Source organism: Dipodomys merriami, unplaced genomic scaffold (assembly GCF_024711535.1).
Source record: "Dipodomys merriami isolate MVZ:Mamm:240054 unplaced genomic scaffold, mDipMer1.0.p SCAF_22, whole genome shotgun sequence".
NCBI lineage: Eukaryota > Metazoa > Chordata > Mammalia > Rodentia > Heteromyidae > Dipodomys > Dipodomys merriami.
Window position 1 is genome coordinate 23346821 of NW_027203604.1, and position 24314 is coordinate 23371134.

Consider the following 24314-nt stretch of genomic DNA (forward strand, 5'->3'; position numbering starts at 1 on the left):
CACTCAACCATTTCAGCCACATCTCCAGCCTTTCATTGCCTTGGTTATTTTTGAGATAGGTTCTTGCTTTATGCCAAGGCTGTCCTGGGCTATGATCCTGCTATTTGTGCTTCCTCTTGTCACTGAGGTGACAGGCATGGTCTACTTCATTCAGTCATTGAATGTCCCCTATAGCTGGGATAACCATAGTGTGTCACAGTACTCAACATTACGCTAATTTTATAGGTGAGGAAATTGAAGGACAAATATCTCGAATTAGAAATCCATGTTAACTATTACATTGGCTATAAACATTTGTAGCTACTACTAAGATTTCTGATGCCTCTGCATCTAACAGCTTGTACATTCAGAAAGCAATACAGAATTATCAAATTTAATTTTATGATATTGTTTGCTTGTTTTGAATAGGTTCTCCCTATATAGTCCAAGGTGGCCTTCAACTTGTAATCCCCTTGCCCTTGTCTCCCTAGTACTTGGGGTTACAGGAATACACTGCACTTGGCTTAATTTTATTATGTTCTTGTAACAATGGTCAGCTTCTTGTTTTGAATGACATGGGGCTAGAAATGAGATTGTTCGTTTTCCTGTATAATAAGACACGAGACAGAGAACTTGCTTCCTTGTGTCTATCACTTATCATTTGTGGCCTTATCATTTAGATCACTTTCCCTTGTAGCGAAAGGAAAGATGCTTGTGTGTGTGTGTGTGTGTGTGTGTGTGTGTGTGTGTGTGTGTGTGCGTGCATGTGTGCGCGTGCGTGCGTGCACATGCCAGTACTGGGGCTTGTGCTCAGGGACTGGGTACTCATCCATAGCTTTTTGCTGAAGGCAGGTGCTCAACTACTTCAGTCACAGCTCCTCTCCTAGTTTTTTGGTGGTTAATTGAAGATAAGAGTCTCATGGTATTTCCTGCCTGGCTGGCTTTGAACTCTGATCCTCAGCTCTCAGCCTCTTGAGTAGGTAAGATTAAAGGCATGAGCCATTGTTTCCCTGCAAGATGGTTGTTTTTAGTCACTCAATGGACCACATCTCTTTAGGTTTCATCAGAGGGCATCAGGTCTGTATGACTTAGGTCAGGCTATAATGTCACAATTCAGTCCTATTGAGACCTTTGAAAGTTTACCTAGATTCAAATACCAGACAAGCTTTTGTCTCCAATGGGAAAGAAGAAGGGAACTTATATTTGCTGTTCTACTATGTTGTGCCTCTTGCTCTGGCTCATTTCATCCTCATCACAGCATTATCTCAATCTCATTGACTCAGAGAGATTGTGTGACCCAAATGTCCCCAAACAAGGAAACAGAGTGCCTAGGTTGAAGTTCTCAGCAGCATATCTCCCATTACACCAGGGCTCTGTACAAAAACATTCATAGGACAACTGAGGTAGCAGCAGCTTATTTACTTATGTGCTTTCCAGTGACCATGAATCTCAGAGAGAGCAAAGCAATGAGAAACACTCATTGCATAGAAAGTATAGCTAAGGGCTGAGAATGTGGCTTAGTGATAGAGTGCTTGCCTAGCATGCATGAAGCCCTGGGTTCGATTCCTCAGTACCACATAAACAGAAAAAGCCAGAAGTGGCACTGTGGCTCCAGTGGTAGAGTGCTAGCTTTCAGCAAAAGAAGCTCAGGAACAGTGCCCAGGCCTTGAGTTCAAGCCCAGGACTGGCAGAGATAGAGAAGAGAGAGATAGAGATAGAGATAGAGAGAGAGAGAGAGAGAGAGAGAGAGAGAGAGAGAGAGAGAGAGAGAGAGAGAGAGAGAGCTGCAAAAAAGAGCCTATAATATTTACACTATAAATTTAAATCCATAATTATAAAAATAATCAGGTCTAGGAGTATAGCTCAGTGTCAAAGACTAGTATGCCCTGGGTTTGATCTTTAATGCCATAAAAAACAAAGTCAGAAATGACTACAAGAGAGCTTTAATAAAGTCGAACATACCTAATCTTAACATAAATATAAATTAATGGATGATTTTTAAATCTTGACTATTACGAAGTATTTATGCTAAATCCAATAAAGCTGTAATGTTTTTTGCAGTTCTTTTCCATCTATCATACTGGTAAGCACAAAAGACTGTGTTATGCACAGAATGGCTGGGTTTATCCCTAGTAGAGAGAAGTTATGTTTGGTATCTAAAGAACAATGAGAGTTTGCTGCTTGGCTGATCAATGCTGGATCAAGTTCACATTCCCCAGCTCCCACTCTCCACCTCCACACGTAGGGGTGGAAGCAGAGCAAAGAGAGGGAGGACAGGACAGGTCTTTTTTTTTTTCTCATAGAGATCCAAGCTGGGTCTTTCCTAATATGGAAACAACTGGGCCTGGATAACATTAAACATTGATTTCATCCACTGCTGGAGAAAACATCTTATGAAAAGTAAAGAGATTAACAGCCAATTAATTCTGGCCCTTCCCATTGTTTTCTGGGAACACCTCCTTGTATGGAGCTAAATGTTTGGTGAGCAAACATTCTAGAAATGGCTTTCTCTCATATGTTATTTGTATTTGTATTTGGGATAGCTCAAATACACCTCAAAACTATTGCTGATTTTATTTTACTCTGTGTGTGTGTGTGTGTGAGAGAGAGAGAGAGAGACAGAGAGAGAGAGAGACAGAGACAGAGACAGAGACAGAGAGAGACAGAGAGACAGAGAGACAGAGACAGAGACAGAGACAGAGAAAGAGAGAGATAGAGAGAGAGACAGAGAGAGATTTTACTTCACACCAAAGAGTATGATACAGACCCATTCCTCTTGTTCAAAAATTGTGTCTTATTTGAGTTTCTTGGAGGGCATAACAGGTAATCTAATATGAGTGAAAGTTTTTAAAAATAAGACACACTGAGGCCACAGACTCTCTCCATACCCCCTCCTTCAAAGTAGTAACTGGCATCAGCATGTCCATGTATACACATTTCTGGACAACACACCCAGTCCATCTTGGAAAGTGACAGGAAGCTACCTAGACATGGTTTTGGCTTTCAAGCCGGTGAAATGCCAAGGTATAATATGTTTGTATATTTAATTAATAACATACCTTTGGGTAAATATTTTTGTCAGACTAATCTTTTTAATAGCATCCATGTATGTGTATGTGTTTTCCAAAGGATTTTATTTGGTTAGTTAGATGCCCATTACTCAGAGACATCAGCATGGGCTACTTCCTTAATGGACAGTAGCTTTGTATACTGCAGAGGTGTTTTCCATCAGCACATGTAATCTCCTGGTTCTAGCCATCAGACTTTCAAATATAGCCATTAACATGATTAAAGCACTGCAAATACCATCTTCATGTTGACAGCGTTTCAGGTCAGCATTAGTGCTGACCTGAAATATCAGGTCTTCTGAAGACTAGGATCTGAAATCATCTCACTCACAATTATATTAACTATGAACCAAGAAAAGACTTTAAAAAGTCAAACTTCTGTTTGTACTCACTTCCTTTCTGAGAAGAGGGCTGAAATCTTCATCTATCCTGATTTCAGCCTCAGGGCCTGTGCTAACTCAGCTGGTGCTCTTGCACATAAGCCATGCCTCTGTCCCTGCTGCTTGGTTGTTTTAAAGATGGAATCTTCTGGAGTCTCCTGCCTCATTTGGTTCTAGATCATTAGATCTCAGCCTCCTGAATACCTAGGATTACAGGCATGAGCCACCAGTGCCTGCTCTTCTGCTTACTTTTAAGTCTTTTGTGTGTATGCTTAACTCAGGCTTCCAATTCTATTAGGAGCATCAGCTTTGGAAGTGAATCCTAATATTAGCCCCTCTTCCCAGCATTGGGCATCTGCCAAAAGGGAATCTTACTGTTACAGAGTATGGCATATGGTCATCTTGTGTGACTAATCTTCAAATTTAGGTATCTCCCAAGCTTGTATAATTTCTTTACAGTAACCTATATGTGTAATGCTGAAGCACTATTAAAATAGGTCAAACCTATGGTTCTCAGTGCTAGCTGCTCATTAAAATCATGGGTGGGGCCCGCTACCAGAAATGTGACTCTTAAGTAGTCATCTTAGTATTGGGTTTCCTCCCTCCTCTTATGAACAGTGATTCTAATAGGCAGTCAGGGATAGAACCCACAGATTAACAACTACCTATTTGTAATTTCATGTGTTATCTATGAAAATTCTTTTTTTGGGGGGGGGTCCAGTAGTGGGGCCTGAACTCTGGGCCTGGGCACTGTCCCTCAGCTCTTCAGCTCAAGGGTAGCACTCTACCACTTGAGCCACAGCGCCTCTTCCGGCTTTTTTTCTTTTTGCTTATGTGGTGCTGAGGAATCGAACCCAGGCCTCAGGCATGCAAGGCAAGCGCTCTACCACTGAGCCACCTTCCCAGCCCCATCTATGAAAATTCTTAAAGGTTATAGTGTCCATGAATGTCAAGGTCCCATTAAGAATTGTAGTTATACAAAGGAATATACTCATATCTATTTTCTCAAATGTCTTTCAGTAGACTTCTATGGTATGAAATTATATTTTGTGTGCTGTGTTTTATCTGGGTTTTATATGATCCACATAATAAACAATATTTTTAAATAATGCTCCACACAAGTGTTCCCTAAGCTCTCTTACCGGCATAGAACGATTGCTACTTTTCCAAGTAGGAGACTCAAGGGTCAAGCCATGTGAAATCTTAAAGGTACATCTTAAGGACAGACTCTACGAGGCACAAGCAGCACAGCGTGTGTGTGTGTGTGTGTGTGTGTGTGTGTGTGTGTGTGTGTGTGTGTGTGTGTCAAGGGTCAAGCCATGGGAAATCTTAAAGGTACATCTTAAGGACAGACTCTACGAGGCACAAGCAGCACAGCGTGTGTGTGTGTGTGTGTGTGTGTGTGTGTGTGTAAGCATTCTGACCAAATGCTTCTCTACAAATCCTGGCTCTCTCTTCTTGCTCTTTCTACCAGTTCAAAGGGTCTGTGGTCTCTGATAATATGGTGATGCAGTATTGTTTCTGTTTTAAGTCACTTCCCTGCAGCTTTGAATAATGTTTCATTGCTTCTGAATTCTAATAGAACATGACAAATATCAACTGTCTTCAGCACATTTATGTTCAGAACTCTACTAGAAAGGAGGTCCAGAGAGGTCATACCAACTAATGTGGATCCCAATTCCCACAAGCCACAAATGTATTTCTTACACCACTCCCTTGTCCCAGGGACTTCCAGAGGTCAGGGACAGAGTCTCACCCTGTTTTGTTCTCACAAAATCTAGGCCTCTGTTTTGCAGTAGGTAACTACTATGTTTGTCAAGTGAACAAACTATCATTATGTCCAATGAACATTCTTCTTCCTACCATCTAAGATACTTTCCTCTGATTTTTATATCAAAAAAGATATAATATTTGTGCATGTTTTATAATAGGTTTATATATTTGTACAGTATTATTTTTATTTTTAATAGCTCTTCTCATTGATTTGTGTGTGTGTGTGTGTGTGCATATGTGTGTGTGTGTGTGTGTGTGTGTGTGTGTGCATGTGTATACCACCTGGGGCTTGAACTCAGGGCTTAAGAGCTGTCCTTGAGCTTTTTTTTTTTTTGCTCAAGGTTAACAACACTCACCACTTGAGTCACAGCTCCACTTCTGACTTCTTTGGTGAGAGATAAAAAAAATCTCATGGACCTTCCTGCCCGGGCTGGCTTTGAACAGCAGTCCTCAGATCTCAGTCTCCTGAGTAGCTAAAATTATAGGCATAAGCGACTGGCATCTGGCTGTTTTCATTGAATTTTATAGTTAATCACATGACCTTAACTTCCACACTTTATTTATAAACGTTAATAGAAATATTAGAATCATGAACGTTTTTCAGATTCCCATTTTCTCTCTTCCAAAATGAAAAAAATTAAAGGTTTTAAAAAAAAGAACACACATATAAGATGATGCTAAATGAAATGAACCCCAAGATATGGCCACACGAGGTCTTTCTTTGTTGTTGTTGTTTTTAATGTACTATGTGATTTTTTTGTTTCCTTTATATGTTCTTCCCCCTATGGTATATCCCCTCTTACAGTACTTGATTTTGGTACCCTGCATCTTGTATATACATTTATCTAATTTGTGGAGGGGAAGGGGATAACAAAATCCTGAAACAAGGACACAGGATGATCCATTGCAACAAAGATACTCACAAGACACTATGTTGGAAATGAATTTTACAACTTGGCGGGGGAAAGGGGATGCAGGGAGCAGTGAGGAAGGTGGAAGAGGGAAGGGATAGTGGGAGAACAATAAAGGAGGGGGTAATAATGCTCGACAAGAAATGTGCTAATTACCTTACTCATGTAACTGTAATCCCTCTATACAGCATCTTTACAATACAATAAAAATTTAAAAAACAATTTACATATAGCCTTCTTTATTCAAAATGGAGTTAAAACAGCTTCAAAGACAGATAAATGTAACAAAATAGAAATGTGCCAAGAAAAGCCAAACAACTTGAAATCATAGTCAGAAAACAAGATGGGTACTAGGATTAAAGTTAACATATAGAGTATACTCAGAGGTTTCTGCCCTGACTAAAGTGGGGTCTCAGAGTTCTAATCTTCTAGAAGAGGGAAAAGGGATAAATCTAAATTGTACTATTACTGAGGTTAAAAACAAACCAGCTGCCTTAGTCTAACTCCTCCTGATGTTGATATCAGGGAGCAGTTTTTCCTGTGGGCCCTCACAGAAAATTACTATCTAATGTAATAAACAACCCTCTAAACTCATCCTTCCGGTAAACATTCAATGGATTTTATAGGGCTGTTTCTTATAATGCACCTCCATAAAGGTTGATGGCTTCTTACCAGAACTTAATGCGATAAGAAGACGTTCACAGAGTACTGAAAGACGAAGTCCAGGGCCAGCTTTATGGTGGTCTGGTTTAATCCAACAATAGATTTTAGAGTATCCAGGAGAGGAGTTTGGGCAAGAAAACTGAGAGGTGTGTGTATGTGTGTTGTATTTTTTTCTATAGGTTGCTGATAGCACAATTAGCCTTCTCAGTGAGAACTCAAGAAGAACTTAGTCTAGGCATTGGTTACTCATGCCTGTAATCTTAACTACTCAGGAGGAAGACCTGAGGATAGAGGTTTAAAGCTAGTCCCCTCAGGGAAGTCTGAGGGACTCTTACCTCCAGTTAACAAGCAAAAGGCAGTAAGTAGAAATGTGGCTCAAGTGGTAAAGTACCAGTCTTGAGCAAACAAACTAAAGGAGAGTACTAGGACCTGTATGTGTGTGTGAGAGAGAGACACACACACAGACAGACACACAAACAGACACACAGACAGACAGAAAGACACACACAGAGAGACAGATAGAGAGAGAGACAGACAGAGAGATGGGGGAAGGTGGTAAGAAGAGAGCATGTAAAATGTTTCCTCAGTCAAGGTCTGCAAAGGTTTCTGAGCAAGAGAGCTGTGGTTAGAGAGAGGAAACAGTTCTGTTAGCTAGTTCACTGCAGAGCCATAGACTTTGGCAGTCAGCTAAGCCAAGCGTGGGATTGATTTCCTATTTTTGAAAATTCTACTTTATAAGGCCTTCCACTAAGAGTGCCATTTAGCAAGGCCAAAAATCCTCTCTTCAGGAAGAAAGTTGGCCTTTATTCTAACACAGAGACAAAATGGACAGTAAGATAAATTATATGTAATTTAAAATTCAACCAAAAATTAAACAATAAAGGAATCTTTCATTTTAAAGATATAATCATTCGATAACTTTGTTTCAAATCCCTACTTGTCATAACTACATCTTAATCTAAACTTAGTTTTACTTCCTGACCAATGTAGATTCCTACTTTTGTTTTGTTTGCTTTTTTGGAGAATGGGTCTCACTATGTAGCTGAAAATGGCCTAGAACTCGCCATCCTCCTCTCTCAGCTTCCTGACTGCTAGGATTACAAGTATGTTCCACGGGCTGAGGACATAATTCAGCTAACAGAGTACTTGCCTGGCTTGCAAAAGGCCCTGGCTTCCATCCCCAGTACCACATGGAAACAAACATGCACCATCAGACCAGGTGATTTCTACTTTTTAATTCACCCTTGAATATATGTTGGCAATAGAACCCGTATGAAACCAGCAGAAGTTTCTGGAACCTTCTACCTTGTTGGGTATTCAAAAATCTTTTGGGTTCTTTTTTTTTTTTGGGTCCGGTCATGGGGCCTGAACTCTGGGCCTGGGCGCTGTCCCTCAGCTCTTCAGCTCAAGGCTAGCACTCTACCATTTGAGCCACAATGCCACTTCCAGCTTTTTTTTTTCTTTTTGCTTACGTGGTGCTGAGGAATCGAACCCAGGGCCTCGAGCATGCAAGGCAAGCACTCTACCACTGAGCCACCTTCCCAGCCCCTTTTGGGTTCTTACAGTGGATAGTTTTCACTCTGCTTTGCCCAAGGGAGTGTAATTTGCCATCTGAGGCTGTTTGGGAAAATTAAAGGGCTCTCAGTTTGCCCCATAGGCCTTCCTGTTGAATAGGAAGACAAACTTCTTCCTATTCCTCTGCCTTGTGCCTCATTTACTAAGAGAGGAGAGAGTGCATGCACCCATATTAACAATTTGAAACTCACATCACTTTTTCCAGTAAAAGGAGTAATTTCCTCTTTCAACCGAACTAATGGGATGGGGTAAGGGAAAAAAAAATTCCCTTCGGAAAGTAATCACCAATCCTAGGTTAAGTAATACTTTTATTTTAAAGTAATAGCATTTTCCTAGCCTCTGAAATTGTCTTCAGTCTTATAAACTGCTTTGATAAGAAAGTTTTCTTAGAACAACTTCCTTTCTAAACTTGTCTGTCTACTTGCAGAGGCATTTTAAAAGATATAATTCAAATAGAAAACATCTGCTTTTAAGAGATAGCCTTAAAATGCTTCTACCATGTTTGGAAAGATACTAGAATATCCATCCCTTACTGCAGAATTCCAGGTTTTAAAAAAGAATACTAGCCAGGTGCCAGTGGCTCACTCCTGTAATCCTAGCTATTCCAGAGGCTGAGATTGCAGTTCAAAGCCAGCCAGGGCAGGAAAGTTTGTGAGACTATTATCTCCAATTAACTATCAAAATGTCAGAAATGGAGCTGTGGCTCAAGTGGTAGAGCAATAGCCTTTAGCAAAAAAGCTCAAGGACAACACTCAGGCCCAGCAGACACAACAAAAACCTTCTTCTAGATTCTCTACAGTGTTCCATAATTGGTATGAACCCATAAAGAGAGATGAACACAGTCAAAATATTAATATTTTTCCAATGTCACACAGTATGTTCATCTTTGATTTTAGCATAACTCCAGCTCCTGAAACTATTTTGGAATGCTACTTTAGTTATTCATGTATAGGAACCTTTTCATTTCTCCTTTTTATTTCTTGAAGGCACTTTAGAACTATGCTAGTTTTGTAACTAATGTCTTCAAAAAACACAATTCTATGCTTTTTGTTAGTGCAAGTAAGATAACCAGTTGTTAATTAGAACAATATAAAAGACTCCTCCCCCTTGAGATTTTATGTGCTTTTCATTAATTTATTCCTTTCTACTTTTGTCCTGCTTTTAAACATTTATTGAGCATCTACTTCCTGTGAAGCAGTGTTTTTAGTGACTGGACAAAGATCAACAAAAGGGACAAGATTTCTTTCTCCCTAGAACATAAAGTCCAGTTAGGGAGAAAGACATTCCATTAATTATTTGGGAAACAGATTTAATTAAACAGCACAGAGTGAACCCTAATGTAAGCTATGAAATTTAATTAATAAATAACATATTAACAATGGTTCCTTAATTGTAACTAATTTTACCAAATGCAAGCTATTAAAAATGAGGAGAACTGTAAGAGTAGGGGGTACATTTTTCATAAATTTAAAACTTTTCTAAAAATTAGTCTCTTAATTTAAAAAATTAAATTGCTGTAAAAGATAAATAACTCAAAAGGACACAAGCAGGATACAACTAGAAAGAATAGTGTGTGTGTGTGTGTGTGTGTGTGTGTGTGTGTGGTGTAACACAATTTAGAATGGAGAATAAGGAAAGACTTTTCCCAAGTGTTACAAGGCCAGAACTAGAGGATAAGTAAGGGCTAGGTAGGCAAAGTATGTTCGGTAAAGCAAAGTGATACAATTGGAATTGCCTTTGGAAATAACCATTTTGACTTTTCTGTGGGAAAAGTTGGGAAGCATGTAGAATGGATCCTAGCCTTTGCTTCCCGTTTTACAAAGTACTAGAATTGCACAGTGGCAGTGGATGGATGGTTCCTTTGGTCAGCCTATGAGAGAAATCCTGGGGTTCTTCAAGAGTTGGGTGCTAGAAAAGGAGACTTTGTGGTTAGTGCCATAGGGTTCCCAGATCTCAGTTCCCATCGTCTTTCTTGTGGTTCCTTGGGTTTATGGAATCAGGAACAATTGTATATGTGTGTGTTTGAGTCTATAACCAAAGTAAGAAGAAAATGAAGAGGGGGGAAAACAACCTTCAATTACTATCTAGCCATAGTGATAGATTTTCATAGAAGTCTGTATAATATTTAATTTGCAAAAGTTATTCCTATTGCCAGATTGTTGTAAAATTTGTTTTTGTTCTATTAAGACTATAAACTGAAAAAATTGCTCTGAGTCAACAAAGAATATCCTTTAAAAAGGTCCATTTCAGCAAGGCATTGTTTTATTACATCAGTATTGAAGCATTGTTTTATTACATCAGTATTGAATGGTTTCTTACGGGCAGTGAACTGTCAAGGAAAAGTATTCTACTGGGTAAAAGGAAGCATCTTTCCGGAGAGATTTCTATTGATTCTGGAATTGTTATTAGTATCATGGAAACTTGAATAGCTCAAGGTTCTGTTTCCATTTAAAATTAAACAGTTCTGCATTATCCACTTCACTATTTGTAATTTTTTACCTGCCTATAAATATGTGCACCCAAAATTTACCAAGCATCAATTATTTTTGTGCATTTCCTTTAGAGTGGAAAAATTGTATAAGATGGTTGTAATTGTATAAGGTGGTTAGATAATGTATTGAAAAATTTTTAGGAAGGGTGCATTTTATAGTACTGAGCTGTACATACAAAATGGTTAATATAATCCATTTATACTCCTCTCTAAAGTTCGCTATTATTTTTTGTATTCTTGGAAACCCAAGAATACAAAGGGGTAAGTACACCCCTGCCACACACACATGAGCGCGCGCGTGCACACACACACACAGACTTGAGCAGATCCGTTGTTTATTTTAGGAACTAGACACACATCATTAGTGTACGGTTAAGTAGTCTAGTTATGAATATGGAATAAATGGATAAAATGAAGTTTTCCACTCTGATGTCTCCATTAAGAAGCTCCTCTTTGTGTAAAATACTCCATGGAAAGTTGCTTCTATTTAAAGTACTGAGTTTGATCTTGGCTTTGATCTAAACCTTTTGATCTTGAAAGAAGGATGGAGTAGCAATAAAGAGGGGGCAAGACAGATTTTCTTTAAAGAAATGCGATAAAGTTAAAGGGTTGGTCAAAATCAGCAAGGCAAGTACTACCCAACTCCCCTTCCTGGCCCTTGCTGGCAGCTAGTTCGACAACTTCTGATGCGGATGGGAAGAAAGCCCTTAGGGGGTTGGAGAAAAACTTGAGGGAGCGCACAGTTGGTAAACTATGTGGAAAACGTTCGGCCTCATTATGAACACGGATTGATCCTTTTTAGAACAGTCGCTTTGGCGGTCCACCGCGGCTGGAGGGCTGCAGGTCTGCACTGGCGCAGGCCGGTGCAGTGCGGGCTATCTGTCTGATTCCCGCGCGCGCCCGGGATAGCTTTTACGCACAGGCGGTCTCCCTCCCCGGAGGTCACCTGTCACCACTTGGGAGTCCTGGGGACGCTGAAAAAGGTCTACTCAATGGCGTCTAATCGGTTCCCCGCGAACACTCCAGTAGGAAAGTTCCTTTTCCTGCGCCGAAGCCAAGGAGCCACTTAGGTTTCTGACCTGAGACGCAAGTACCGGCCTCCCTCGGGAGACGGGGCTGTGGGTGGCATCTCTGCAGAGTACTTCGGGGGCCCCTACGGCCGGCCGTCGAAGGGAGCCTTTCGCAGGTACCCCGGTACCTAGGACAGGGGGTTCAATAGGTGAAGCGCGCACCCCAGGCCTGTCCCCACGCGGCCTGGGGCGGGATCGAGGCCACCGAAGAACGCCTGGAGAGTGGCTGGAAAGATGTTTTCAAGGAGAACAATAAAAGAGCCCGGCGCGGGGCGGGGGCGACCTGCGGGAGGGCGGTGCGGCGGCCTATACCTTTAAGGCAGGCCCCGCCCCCGCGCCCGCCCGTCCTCCCGCCCGCGCCGCCGCCCGGGCCCCGCGCGCCGGCCGCCCGCGCTGCGCCTGAGGTGTTGCGGGCCCGGAGTGCCTGCCCGGCCGCTCGACGCTCTCGGCCGGCCGCACTCGCGGGCCGCCGCCTCCTCCGCCTCCGCACTCACCTCGGCGGGCGGGCGAGGTAACGCGGCGGGTGCGAAGACTTGGCGGGGCTGGGGGCGGGGGGGAGGAAGGCTGAGGCCGTTCCGGGATAAACTTGACTCTGCTCCTTTTTCTCCCCCCCGCAGCCGCTGCAGACGGAGCGTCAGGCCGGGGCGGAGTGCGGGCTCGCGCGGCAAGTGGGCGCGGAGGTGAGTGCGGGCAGGCGGCGCGCGTCCTGCGCCCGGCCTCCCACTCCCCTCCCCCGGGGGCGGCAGACGCGCGACCGCGGCGGGTAAGGCGGGCCTGGTGCGGGGACTCGGCGCGCACGGGCTGCAGAAGCGGGCCCGTGACCCGGAGGCAGCGGCCGGGGCGAAGGTCACAGCCTCCCGGCGCGCCGCGGGCCCGGGCGCCGGCGTGCGGCGGCCTGGAGAACCCCGCCAGGTGCTGCGGCCGCCCCCAGGTGGGGCGCGGAGCACCGCGCGCGCGCGGGGCTGGGGACCGAGAAGCCCCCGCCCCCGCCTCCGCACGCCCGCACGCCAGCCCGTCGCGACCTGTCGACCTGTTTAAAAATGTTATGTGGTCTTTGAACTTCAGGTCACGAAATGGATCCGAGTGAACCGGAGACCCCAAAAACGGAAACGAGGGGAGCCAGAAGAGGTGTTTGAAAAGGTAGGTGATTCCTCCGAGGAGTGTTGGGGTGCAGGTCTTCATACATAGCGTCCTCTTCGCGGGGGACTTGGTCACAGTGCTCAGAGTAGCATTTTTCTTATTTTTTTTCTTAAAAAAAATAAATTTACAAGAAACCAGTTTTCGTTAAACTGTATGGCGAATTCTGTAGAAATAGCCTCCACACCAACATACTGTGTTCTTGTGAAGTAAGAATGACTCAGATGGAGATTAAATAGAGCAACAGGACTTGAGCGGGTTCCATTCTGTTAGATGTGTGGCAAGGCATCACAGCGTCAAGGTACCTTGGAAAAAGCTTTCTAAACGGATGTCAGAAAAGGCCCTCTGTGGATATGATAGAAACAATAGCAACTAGACTTTAAATTGCAGTCACCTGAGAAAATGCGCCATGAAAGAAGTGGGCTACTTTAAAAACACTTGAAGGAATTTTTCGTACTGTAAAGCCAATAAGAAGTTTATTCTCTTAAATTTAGGTTTCTCAATATGTTACTTTATAGAAGTTCCATTGCCTCTTTTCTTCTGAAATGGTGTTAAGTTCAAACTTGATTTGTCATTGTGATAAGTATTTTAAAATAAGGTAAGTAGTCAGGTATTTTCTAAGTGACCAAATGTACCAGATTTGATTTTTGTTGCTTTTGCTAAATAATTATGTTTTATTGTGTTTTTTTTGGGGGGGGGCAATCTAGATAGCACTAAAGGATTAAAATAGCGGTGTGTTGTTTTTCTGCTGCTAGAATGTATGATGAATCACTCTTGATGCTGAAGCCAAATTCTTGCTGATAGTCCTGCTGCCAGCTTCTGAGATGTGTTGCCTTAGTATGGGCATTTCAGTATCTGAGAATGTGCACAAAGCACATCATAATGAAGGTGATACCAAAGTTTCAAAGTGCATTTGAGGATAGGGCAGCAGCTTCTGACAGAGTTGGAAAAGAACTAGCTTGCAAGTGTGATGGTACCTAGACAGTCAATGTGTTTGAGAGCACTACCCTGGGCCTCTCCCATTTTAAACAGTGAGTCGCATTAGTCACTTCAGCTAAACAGTAATAGAAAAGTTATCCTTTTTAAACAGACTTGAGTTTTTGAGCTATACCTCAGTATGCTGTTGAAGGTTATGTTTGTTTAACTTTTCATGATTAAGGTATTTTTAAGTTTGTGATGAGGTGATGACTGAGGTCATAAAATATCCAGAGAAGGAAAAGTACTTAAAAATGGCTGTAGATAGTACTTTTTTAAAGTCAAACATAAGATTGCCTGAACACAATCTGTCTTGCAAGAAGGAGAAGCCATTCTCTTTGTGGATTACTCAATATCAGTATTGACCCTACCAAAATCTGAACTAGAAGTAACCTTATCTGTGCCACTCATGTGGCCACTGTGTCTTCTGAGAATTGGGGTGGGGGTGGGGTAAGAGAACAACTGAGGCTTTTAGGGTCTGAGAATGGGAGTTCTCTCAGCCAACTCTCTTAACCAGATAGTCTTTTGTGTTAGAACTCTCAGAAAGAATGCTCCTCTGACTTTTCATCCTAGAAAGTGCAGGCAGCCGTTTTAAAGAGAGCAAGAAAATGGGACCAACATAGAGTTGGGACCACCATTAAGAACTTCCTTTCAAACAAAGGAGGAGGCTGCAATGCTTGGTAAGAAATGTATGTATTATCCTGCCCATGTAATTGTAGCCCCCCTGTACAGTATGTTCTCAAATAAAATAAAATTAAAAAAAAAAAGAACTTCCTTTCAAGGAGTGGATCTGACAGCTGACTTAGTCTGGAAGGTGAGGTAGGGAGGGCAAGAACTGGAAATTTCAGTCATAGCAGAATACCTTAATCATTATTGTCTCTAGTCTCGTCTCCAAGCTGTGGGCAGATGCAGAGCATTCTGGCCTCTGGTTCTGACCTTAGAGAATGTTTGTAGGCAAAGAATTTAGTATTGCCAAGGGTTGGGTGGAAGGAAGATCAGCACCCCAAGGGCCTATACACCAGGTTCTCAAAGGCATGGAAGCATTCCTGCAGCTCTCAGTGAAGTATGTCTCGGTTCTGAAACACAGATTGTACTCTGTGGTAATGAATACAGTGCAGTCATGTATTAACTAACTTTTTGTTAGGATTTGTGCTTGTGATTAGTAGGAAATAAGGTGTTCATTCACTGTTGATTCTAATGTTACTTTTTTTTTAATGTCCATCGTGCCACAAGTAGAAGCAGATTATTCACTTTGACCTTTTTCCTGCACCCACTATATTTTTATCTAAACTAAAATTATACTTTTTCTGCCTTTATACTATTGTAAAATAAGTTTTAGTTATTTCTGACATACATCTTTTAAATCTAGCCACTGTCTTTGCCCTATTTGTTTTCCTTGCCTTCATTCCTCCTTAAGAGCAATAGCTCTTTCTTCCATCTCCCAAATGTCTGTCTGCATCTTAGGATTCAGTCTAGATGAGTGTGTTTGGTTTAGTATCTTGTATTAACTATGCTAAGGTCATAACATTTTTCCTCCTATGGAAGGGCGCAACTTTTACTGCCTTGTGGAAAGCAGAACCTTCTGGCCTGTCTGAGAAAAGAAAGAAAACAGCCTCACTGAAAAGCCAGTCTCTGACAAGGGCAAGGAGCCGCATGTAAAGAAGGAACTATCTCAGAGGATGTTTGTTTTTCCCCTTAAAGAAATTCTCTGAGGTGCTAAGTGGTAGGCATAGTCTGATGGAACTTGAAATTCTAGTTGAGTTTTTCAGTGAACTCAGGAGGGGAAGCAAAACAAACAGCCTGTGCTCAGCTGTGGGTTAGAACAACGAATAATGAAATAAAGGAAATTGGGTGAGTGAGATACTGCACCCAGATAAGTGATTTAAAATGCTCTTCTGAGCCGGGCGCTGGTGGCTCACGCCTGTAATCCTAGCTACTCAGGAGGCTGAGATCTGAGGATCGCGGTTCAAAGCCAGCCCCGGCAGGAGAGACCGTGAGACTCCTATCTCCAATAAACCACCAGAAAACCGGAAGTGGCGCTGTAGCTCAAGTGGTAGAGCGCTCGCCTTGAGCTGAAGAGCGGAGGGACAGCGCCCAAGCCCAGAGTTCAAGCCCCACGACCGACCAAAAAAAAAAAAAAAAAAAAAAAAAAAACAATAAAATGCTCTTCTGGCCTTTCCTGGCCTCTGATTCCTTCTGCTTCATGTCATTCCCACCCACCAGATAGCTGGGCTGCCTTTCTGATCTGTCTTCTCAGGGTCTCACCTCCTATCTTTATGCATATTTCTCTCTTACATATCTCAGAATCTTTTCTGACCTTATTTCCATTTTAGTCTTGTACTCTAGCTTTTTGTCCATTAGTAAAACCCTGTTCTCTTAAACTGCTCGATTTTCTTTATTTAAAATGACAAACTTAGATCTCTTCTGTTTCTGATCCCGAGGTATTTTCTCCTTCCAATTCTGGTTTTTTTTTGTCTTTTTTGTTTCATCAAATTCCTTTTATTTAGTTTGAATAATTTTTCAACAGAAAATCAGTAAGACCAAGACTGACTACACAAAGAATAATTAAGATGAGAGGGTCACGAAGCTCTGCAAGGGGCAGATCACACAGTTGTGATTGCAGCAGTAGTTTTAGTGTGTGTGTGTGTGTGTGTGTGTTTGTGTGTTTGTGTGTTTTCAACAGTAGATAATAATAAGTGACTTTTGGTGTTAGAAGACCATACATTTTTTTCCTGTTTTTACCTTAAACTAGTTCAAAGATAAATGCAACTTATGCATCAAATTTTTGTAAGAACATGTATATAGTTGTTTTAATAATTTTATAGTTTATGAATTTAATAATTCAGAAATAATACATTTTAGGGGGAAATATGAATGGTTTGTAATTGATATTTTAAAGACAAACCCATTTCCTTTTTCAGGTTCAAAAGAAACACCCTTTCTAGTTTTCATGTATTTGATAATAGGCTAGAACAAATTTTACAATATTAATTTCTGGTCATCACTCAATACCACAGTATTTATTGGTATATCTTCAAAATATTGAAATTCAGCTGTTGCTGTTACTAAAACTCAGTAGTGTGTTTGGAAGTGCGTGTCCAAGGCACGATCGGCTGGCCTTTGTTCTGATTAGTCATAATTAACAGTAGGTGAAAATGGCGTTCTGTTATTGTTGTTTTTATAACAGCACTCTTTATAATATTTTTTTTTGCCAGAGCAGAGCCTGAAAATCAACACTTTGGATCATAAAATTATTGAAAACTTAGTGAAATTGTCATTGACATAGCTAAAGTAAAACGTAGGATCTCAAAGGATAGTTGTCTAAAATGTGGACATCATAGTAAATAGTGGCCCTTTTAATTGAGACCAAATGATAAAGCTGTTTTCTGAGTATGATAATAAAATAGTAAAATAATAAATGGTAAAAAAAAATAGTAAAAATAGTTTGTGATGGTATCCTTACTCAGCCATGGAGCATTTTCATTCTATTTTTATTTCATTTGTTCTTTCTACACACTTGTCTTGGAATCACAACCAGTTAGAATTGTAGTTGGAATAGTAATTCACAGATGTTTTTAAATCATGTAAAATCCAGGTTGGTTTGTGAATTCTACATCATTTATTGTTCCTTTTAAAGTTTCCCATGTTGGGAGAGATACTTTTATTATAGTTCTAATATCAAACTATTCAAAATGATGAAAATAGATCTTTCCCATGTAATTGTAACCCCTCTGTATGGTATTTTCACAATAATAATAAAAAAAATTTTAAAAAAAGAAAATTGATACAAGTCTTTAATAATGCTTTACTGCTGTGTTTGTCTTTTGTGACAGAAGTCTATGTTTATACTGAATATGACTTCTGGAAATCACCATTTAAGATGGATAAAAATTATTCTTCACAACAATGCAAGGTCCCTGTGTTAGGCCTGATCCTGAAGTCATCATCATTCAAAAGTTAGCAAAGTGGTACAATATGAACATAAAGAGAGCAAGCTAAACATGGAATGGGTTCCTTTACATTGCAGGAGCTATTCTGTCTCCATCTGGCATTCTGCCAGTTTTGAACAGCTACTCTTAAAGCAACTGAGGCAGGAATCCCCTTGAGTGGTTTTCCAGGCTTGGTGGCCTTGCCTCTTTTTGAGAGTGCTGGTTCCCTATGAGAATTCATAACTAGTCTACATTTATATAGCCCATAATCTCTTACAATAGCTTCATTGATACTTGACTTCCATAGAAAAGCTTTATGGATTCTAGTGAGTCACAGCTCTTGAGGCACCAGCCTGCCCCCTTCCCTCCCTCCCTATCTGTGAGTGGCTTTGTGTCCTGTGCTGTACTGATTGTGCCTTTGGATGACAAGTTACTTGAGTGATGGGGGGAGGCAGAGTAATTTATTAAAAGTAATTACAAAGAAAAACAAACAAAAGGGATAATTACAGTGCTGTTCTTATGCAATTTGTTATTTTATTCCTGAAATACTTAAAACTCATGTGAGTACCTCCGTCTTATTTGTGCATCTTTATTTCCCTCATAAATCCTTAACAAATACGTTATTAAATCCTCTGTTCCCAGATCCCAGGTTAGATCAGGTTTCACAGCCTATCTTAGTTTTGTTTTTTTTTCATGCTTTTGTTATCATGTTTTTAGATTGACCAGAGTAAAATTGCCGATAAAACGTACTTTTGATTACCTCTGGAGTGGAGTCCAGTCTGTATAACTTTATATTGTTAAATTTTCATCAGTTTCACAGATTTATTTTTTTAAGAATCTGCAGTTTCAAGAATACTCCTGAGATTTCTACATGTTCTAAAATCTCTTTTTTCAGCTAGCATAATGGGGAATATTAAAATAATAGCTCTCTACTTGCCATCACGTACTTACTCATATATTTAAAAAAGAATCTTGAATGGAAGTATTAATATAGTGATAGTTAACACTTGCCATGCATCAAGTCCTGTTCTAAGTGTTTTACATGTAGCAGCTGATATAAATGTATTATTAAAGTAATGTCACAACCACCAGTATGACAGGATGCTGTACATTGCACCAAATACTTTGTGGAAGTCTGGTAGTGTAAACAAATCAAACAATTGTTATAGAAAAGAATGCTTTGGGTATGACTTAAAAATACTTCTTAGGTTATTGACAATACTAGATTGTCATAAAGCACACATTTCTAAATTAGGAAAATCTTAACCAGCATGTATTTTGAAAACACTTGAAAGCATGCAGATAATTACATTCTTGTTGAATTTTTACGTTTGATGCCAGAGCCTTCAGCTCTTCCATGCCATGAAAGATAGAAGCCATTTTCATATAAAACATAAAGAGTTGGGCTGGAAAAGGAGGCAGGCAAAGAAAAGTTATGCTTTTTTTTTTTTAAAGTTACTTTTACAAGCAGCATTAATTTCATTCCTGTGACAGAATGCTTTCCTTGGCAGACACTCTCATCTAAGGCATTTTAATGAGCTGCTGTTTTGTGCCTGGTCTCATATGGTACTAATAAGATGCATTATTTTTAGTAGCACCTACTGGTGTCAGTGTGGGTCCCCCATTGTTTCCACTAATCTTCTGTTGAAAAGGGTGGGCAGTAGCATGTATCTTAAGTCCAGTTATTTATTTCATTTATATTACTGAGTCTCTGCACAGCCTTGACTCTCCATCTTAGAAAAGGACCTGCTCAAGTACAGCCTCAATAAGTACTTGTTGAATGAATCCCATAAGTGATCATTATTTTTATGAATTTGTACTTGGCTATTGCACTTAAAAACACTTTTTTTTTACTGTTTAGCAATAAAATCTTACTTAATCGTTGTGTTATTTAATGATCCAAGCTTTCATTACAGTCTATTTAATCAAGATTTCTTGGCTTTCTTATGGGTGATCTCTTTCATGTCTTCTAGAAAGAGAATATGGAGACAGAAAGACCTGATGGTGGTTCTAGCTCTGCCACCTAATTACATGCTCCTTGAATATGTATCCTGTGAGAATCCTTTAATAGGCCAGCTAAGCCCATTTATATTAATTGATAATCAGTATACTTGGCCTTATTTTTTGTCATATAATTTTATGCAATTTTTATCTTTTTTTGCATCTAGAAAGTTTTTGTTCTAACATTTCACAGAATAACACTTTTTCTTGTGAAAAATAGAGAAATTGGATACCTTTTCTTGCCCCTTTTGTCTTCCAGCATGTGACTTGAAATACTAAAACTCAATAGTGTGTTTGGAAGCGGGTGTCCAAGGCACGATCTGCTGGCCTTTGTTCTGACTAGTCATAATTAGCAAAATGACTGCATTTTTCATGTAATCTCAGTATTCTCTTGTTGATGGTTGTCTCTAGTATTAGAGCTTGTAGGTTAATGTCTCTTCAGTCATTGTGGTTTCTGAAGCTAGTTCTGGGGTGGATTTCTTAGGAAGAACTAGGGATAACTCTGTTGCCTGTGTTCTTGTATATTTATGTTTGTTTTCCTATCTGTAGGTCATTTCAGCTAGATATAGAATCTTTGAAGTTTGTTTTCTTAAGTTTTTCCATTATGTTACTCTGTTGGTCTCTTATATACAGTCTGATGCTGGTCTCTTCAGTTACCTCGTCTTTTTCTTCAGTACTCAGATTTTTTTCTTTAAATTTCAATAAATTTACTATGTCTCATTGTGGGTCGCTTTTCCTAGTTGTCAGTTGGCTTTTAACTGTTAAATTCCTTGTTGTAAAATGAGACCTTTTTTTTTCTTACAGAGGTAGTTTGAAATTAAATAAGATTCTGTATATAAAGTGCTTTGGATGTATTCTTTTACTGTCTTGTTATCCTTTCAGTCCCTTGTGGATAGGAAGTTTGAAATTCATTTTACAGGCAAATAGAGTTGGGTTGGCTCCAGGTGAGACATGTATGGTGGATATTCAGTGGAGGCTTTTGTTTGTACCCTAGTAGTAAGTAAACTTACCCTGACTCCAACTGCTAGCAGGCTCTTTGTACTCCTCAGTGACTGGACCAAAGTGGCAGTGCTTTTTGATACCTCACCTAGAAAGTTCCATGTCTATTCTCATTCTCAGATGAGATATTCTTAGAAAAATACTAAAAACAACAACTAAAAATAGTCTTATCTTTCAGATAATAAGGATTGCTGAAAACCTAAACCAGTTCAGTCACTCAGCATGTTTCTTTAAATGTGTTGTACACATCATGACTGTCCGTAAGAAATTGCTGGAAAATAGCAAGGAAACATGAGATGTCATTTCTGGCCCTGGGAAGATAAAACACAGTATATCAAAGATCACATACAAACCAGTGTAACAGAAATGAAGGCTATGAGCTTGTGATGCATTTTACCGGAGGCCACACTGGGCTAGAGTTTCCATGCCTGGACCTTGTTTGGATAAAGCAACCTTTTACATACGTAGGCCGGAAGTTAACAGTGAGATATTAAGGAATTGAATTAACTGAGTCTGTTTTAATGCTTTTCCCTGATTTGTAAGCAGAGGCAGAGGTTTGTTTGATCTTCATGTAAATAGTATTGTCATTTTCATTTGAGTAAGTAATTTTAATTTATGCAGTACCTTTAAAGATAAATTGATCAGTGTTTTGCAAGTGAGAAGACCTGTGACAGAAGTTCTGATACTAAGAAGTCACAATAGCTTGAAAACCTAAGACCAGAAAGTACCTATAATGCTTCTAATAGCATAGCTGTTATCAAATTGTTTATTTAAGAATATACAAAACTGAATAGGAATAGTTAATGAAAAATTAGGAAACAATCTTAAGAATCGGTGGCTATATGTAAATTCATTAGAAAAGAGGATTGTCTCATTTGTGTGAGAAAGGTGTGAGCTGCTAGATCCAGACAAAAGCTTGAGACCCTATTAAAAAACAGACTAAAAGCAAAAAAGGTGGGATGTGGCTCCAGTGTAGAGCCCTTGCTAGTCGAGCACAAGGCACTGAATTCTAACCTCACTACTAACATACACATGCATACATACATATACATACACAAACAAAAGCACTGGCTTTTTAGAGCATAGATTCTGAATCATATACGTGTGAAGGTATATATGTACACACATGAACAAATTTGATTCGCAATCAGTAATGCCAAGAAAACTATTGGAAAACTGTCCACTAGAGTATGTTTTTGCTTCTAAAACATTTTTGTAGACAAGAGAATGGTAGACAATTTATATAGTTTCATAACTCAAGTTACAAAGCTTTTATTAATTCTGTGGCAATTTTCTGCCATTACTTTGGTATCCAAGAAGAGGTAAGAGTATGAAAGTTACAATAAGTTGAACAGGAACCACAGAAAGAATCTGGAGAAAAACTGGACATACCTCTGGATTCTGTTTATGTACATTGTACATCTGTTCGTTTCCCTCTGTAACCATCATCTGTGTGCAAACTTCAGTTCTTAGTGTTGAAAGTAGACCTTCAGCATTTCTCCTGACTGTAAAGGTAGAGTGCTCAGCACGCTTAGCCAACAGAAGATGGTGGTTCTCAGCTTCTCCTAGTGACCTGTTAAGTAGTTATAAATCTGTGTGTTTTAAGAAACTTTACATAATTGTGCAACTGTTGCCACAGTCCTGGGTTCAGAAGACTGAATCCGGGACAAGTGCTCTGCAACAGAGCTGGATCCCAGCCCCACAGGCCATTAAGAACATTTCCATCATTCAGTGAGTTTTCCTTTGTCTGTTTGTAGTCAGTTTCCATCACTCTTCCCAGTTATAGGCGGCTGCTAATCTGCTTCTGACTTTTCTTGTGGGTGTGCATGTGCTCACTTGTGCATGTGCATGCTGGTACTTGTTTTGAACTTAGAGCCTGGTTGTTGTCCCTTATATTTTTCATTCAAGGCTGGTGTTCTACCATTTGAGCCACAGCTCCAGTTCTGGCTTTTTGATGATTAGTTGGAGATAAAAGTCTCATGGGTCTTCCTGCCTGGACTGGCTTTGAACCAAAATTCTCAGATCTCAGCCTCCTGAGTAAGTAGGACTACATGTGTGAGCCATCAACACCTGGCTTGCTTCTGACTTTATAGTTTACTTTTTCTAGAAGTTCATTTATATTGAGCCATATACAATTTAGTCTTTTGAGTCTTTTTTTTTATCATAATATGTTGAAGCTCAGAGTTTGAATCTCTCAGAACTTCATTTTTTATAAAGTGGTGGGTTATTTCATTTTATAGATATCCTACATTTTGTTTATCTGTTTGCTGATTGTGAGACATTTGGATTTTTAAAATATTTTTATTGTAAAGATACTGTACAGGCGTTACAGTTACATGAGTAACATTTGGAATTACTTTGCAGCTTTTGGCTATTACGAATAATAATTGGACTTTTTTTTGGTGGCTAGGGTTTCAATACTACCTCACAGTTGTTAAGCAAGTGTTCTACCACTTGAGATCTTCCTCCTTATCCCTAGTTACTTTTCAGATAGGGTCTTATGATATTGCCTGGAGCTGATATTATCTGGAACTGGCCTTTGATTCCCATCCTCCTACCTGTGTCTCTTTTGTAACTAGGGTTATAGGTTTGTACCAATTCTCTTGATGTGTTTGGGTGGGATAGATGTCTTATTAGATTTTTTTTTGTTTGCACTGGCCCCAAACTTCAGTTCTCCCAATCTCCGCCTCCCAAATAGCTGTAACTAGTCATGTATCACCATACCTAGCCTGTTTTCATTCCTCTTGGGTAGATAGGGTTGGACAGGGTTTGGCCATATGGTAAGTATATATTTAACTGCTTAAGAAACTACTAAACTTTCATGGTAGCTGTATCATTTAGCATCCTCAAAAGCAATGTTTAAAGTTTCCAGTTTCTTCACTTTCTCCCAGGGCCTTGTATTGTCAGCCTTTTTTATGTTAGCCATTCTAGTTGTTGTTCAACCATGGATTTTCATACTTCATGCTTCTGTTTTGTGAGAAGATCTGAAAGATCCCCCTAATTATGTGTTTGGCTTTCATTTTACAGGTCAGAAGGCATTGGCCCAGTAAGTGGGAAATTGCAGTGTCTCCCCGAGTGAGTCACTACCCCTAGAATCCTCCCACATCAGTGTCGGTTGGAATTGTAGCAACCTGCTTTCGTTCTAACTTGCAATTCCTATGACTCAGAAACCTCTGTGTCCTTGTATCGTTATTAGGTGTGGCTTTCTTTTTATCTTCAAAAATTATCCCGTCTAATCCTCTCTGGAATTGTGCCTGATGGAATGTAGTTTATTTTCTGTAGGTAGTAATGTGCTGGAGAGCTTTGTCCTCACTGTTTCTCAGCTGCATTGATCAGGCTTTGGGAAGTCAGACCTGGCTTCTG

General features: G+C 40.1%; 1 protein-coding gene across 4 annotated transcripts in view; it reads left to right on the forward strand.

Moving 5' to 3' along the window:
• Positions 1-24314, forward strand: part of Aopep (aminopeptidase O (putative)) — a 342923-nt gene that overhangs the window by 253220 nt on the left and 65389 nt on the right. For 3 of the 4 annotated variants that reach the window (XM_070033698.1, XM_070033700.1, XM_070033701.1), the window contains 2 exons: positions 12528-12590; positions 12976-13050. In XM_070033698.1, the coding sequence (XP_069889799.1) occupies positions 12528-12590; positions 12976-13050 (138 nt within the window). Of the gene's footprint in view, positions 1-12527; positions 12591-12975; positions 13051-15567; positions 16756-24314 lie in introns of those variants that run through there. The other variant, XM_070033699.1, reaches the window with a different exon arrangement.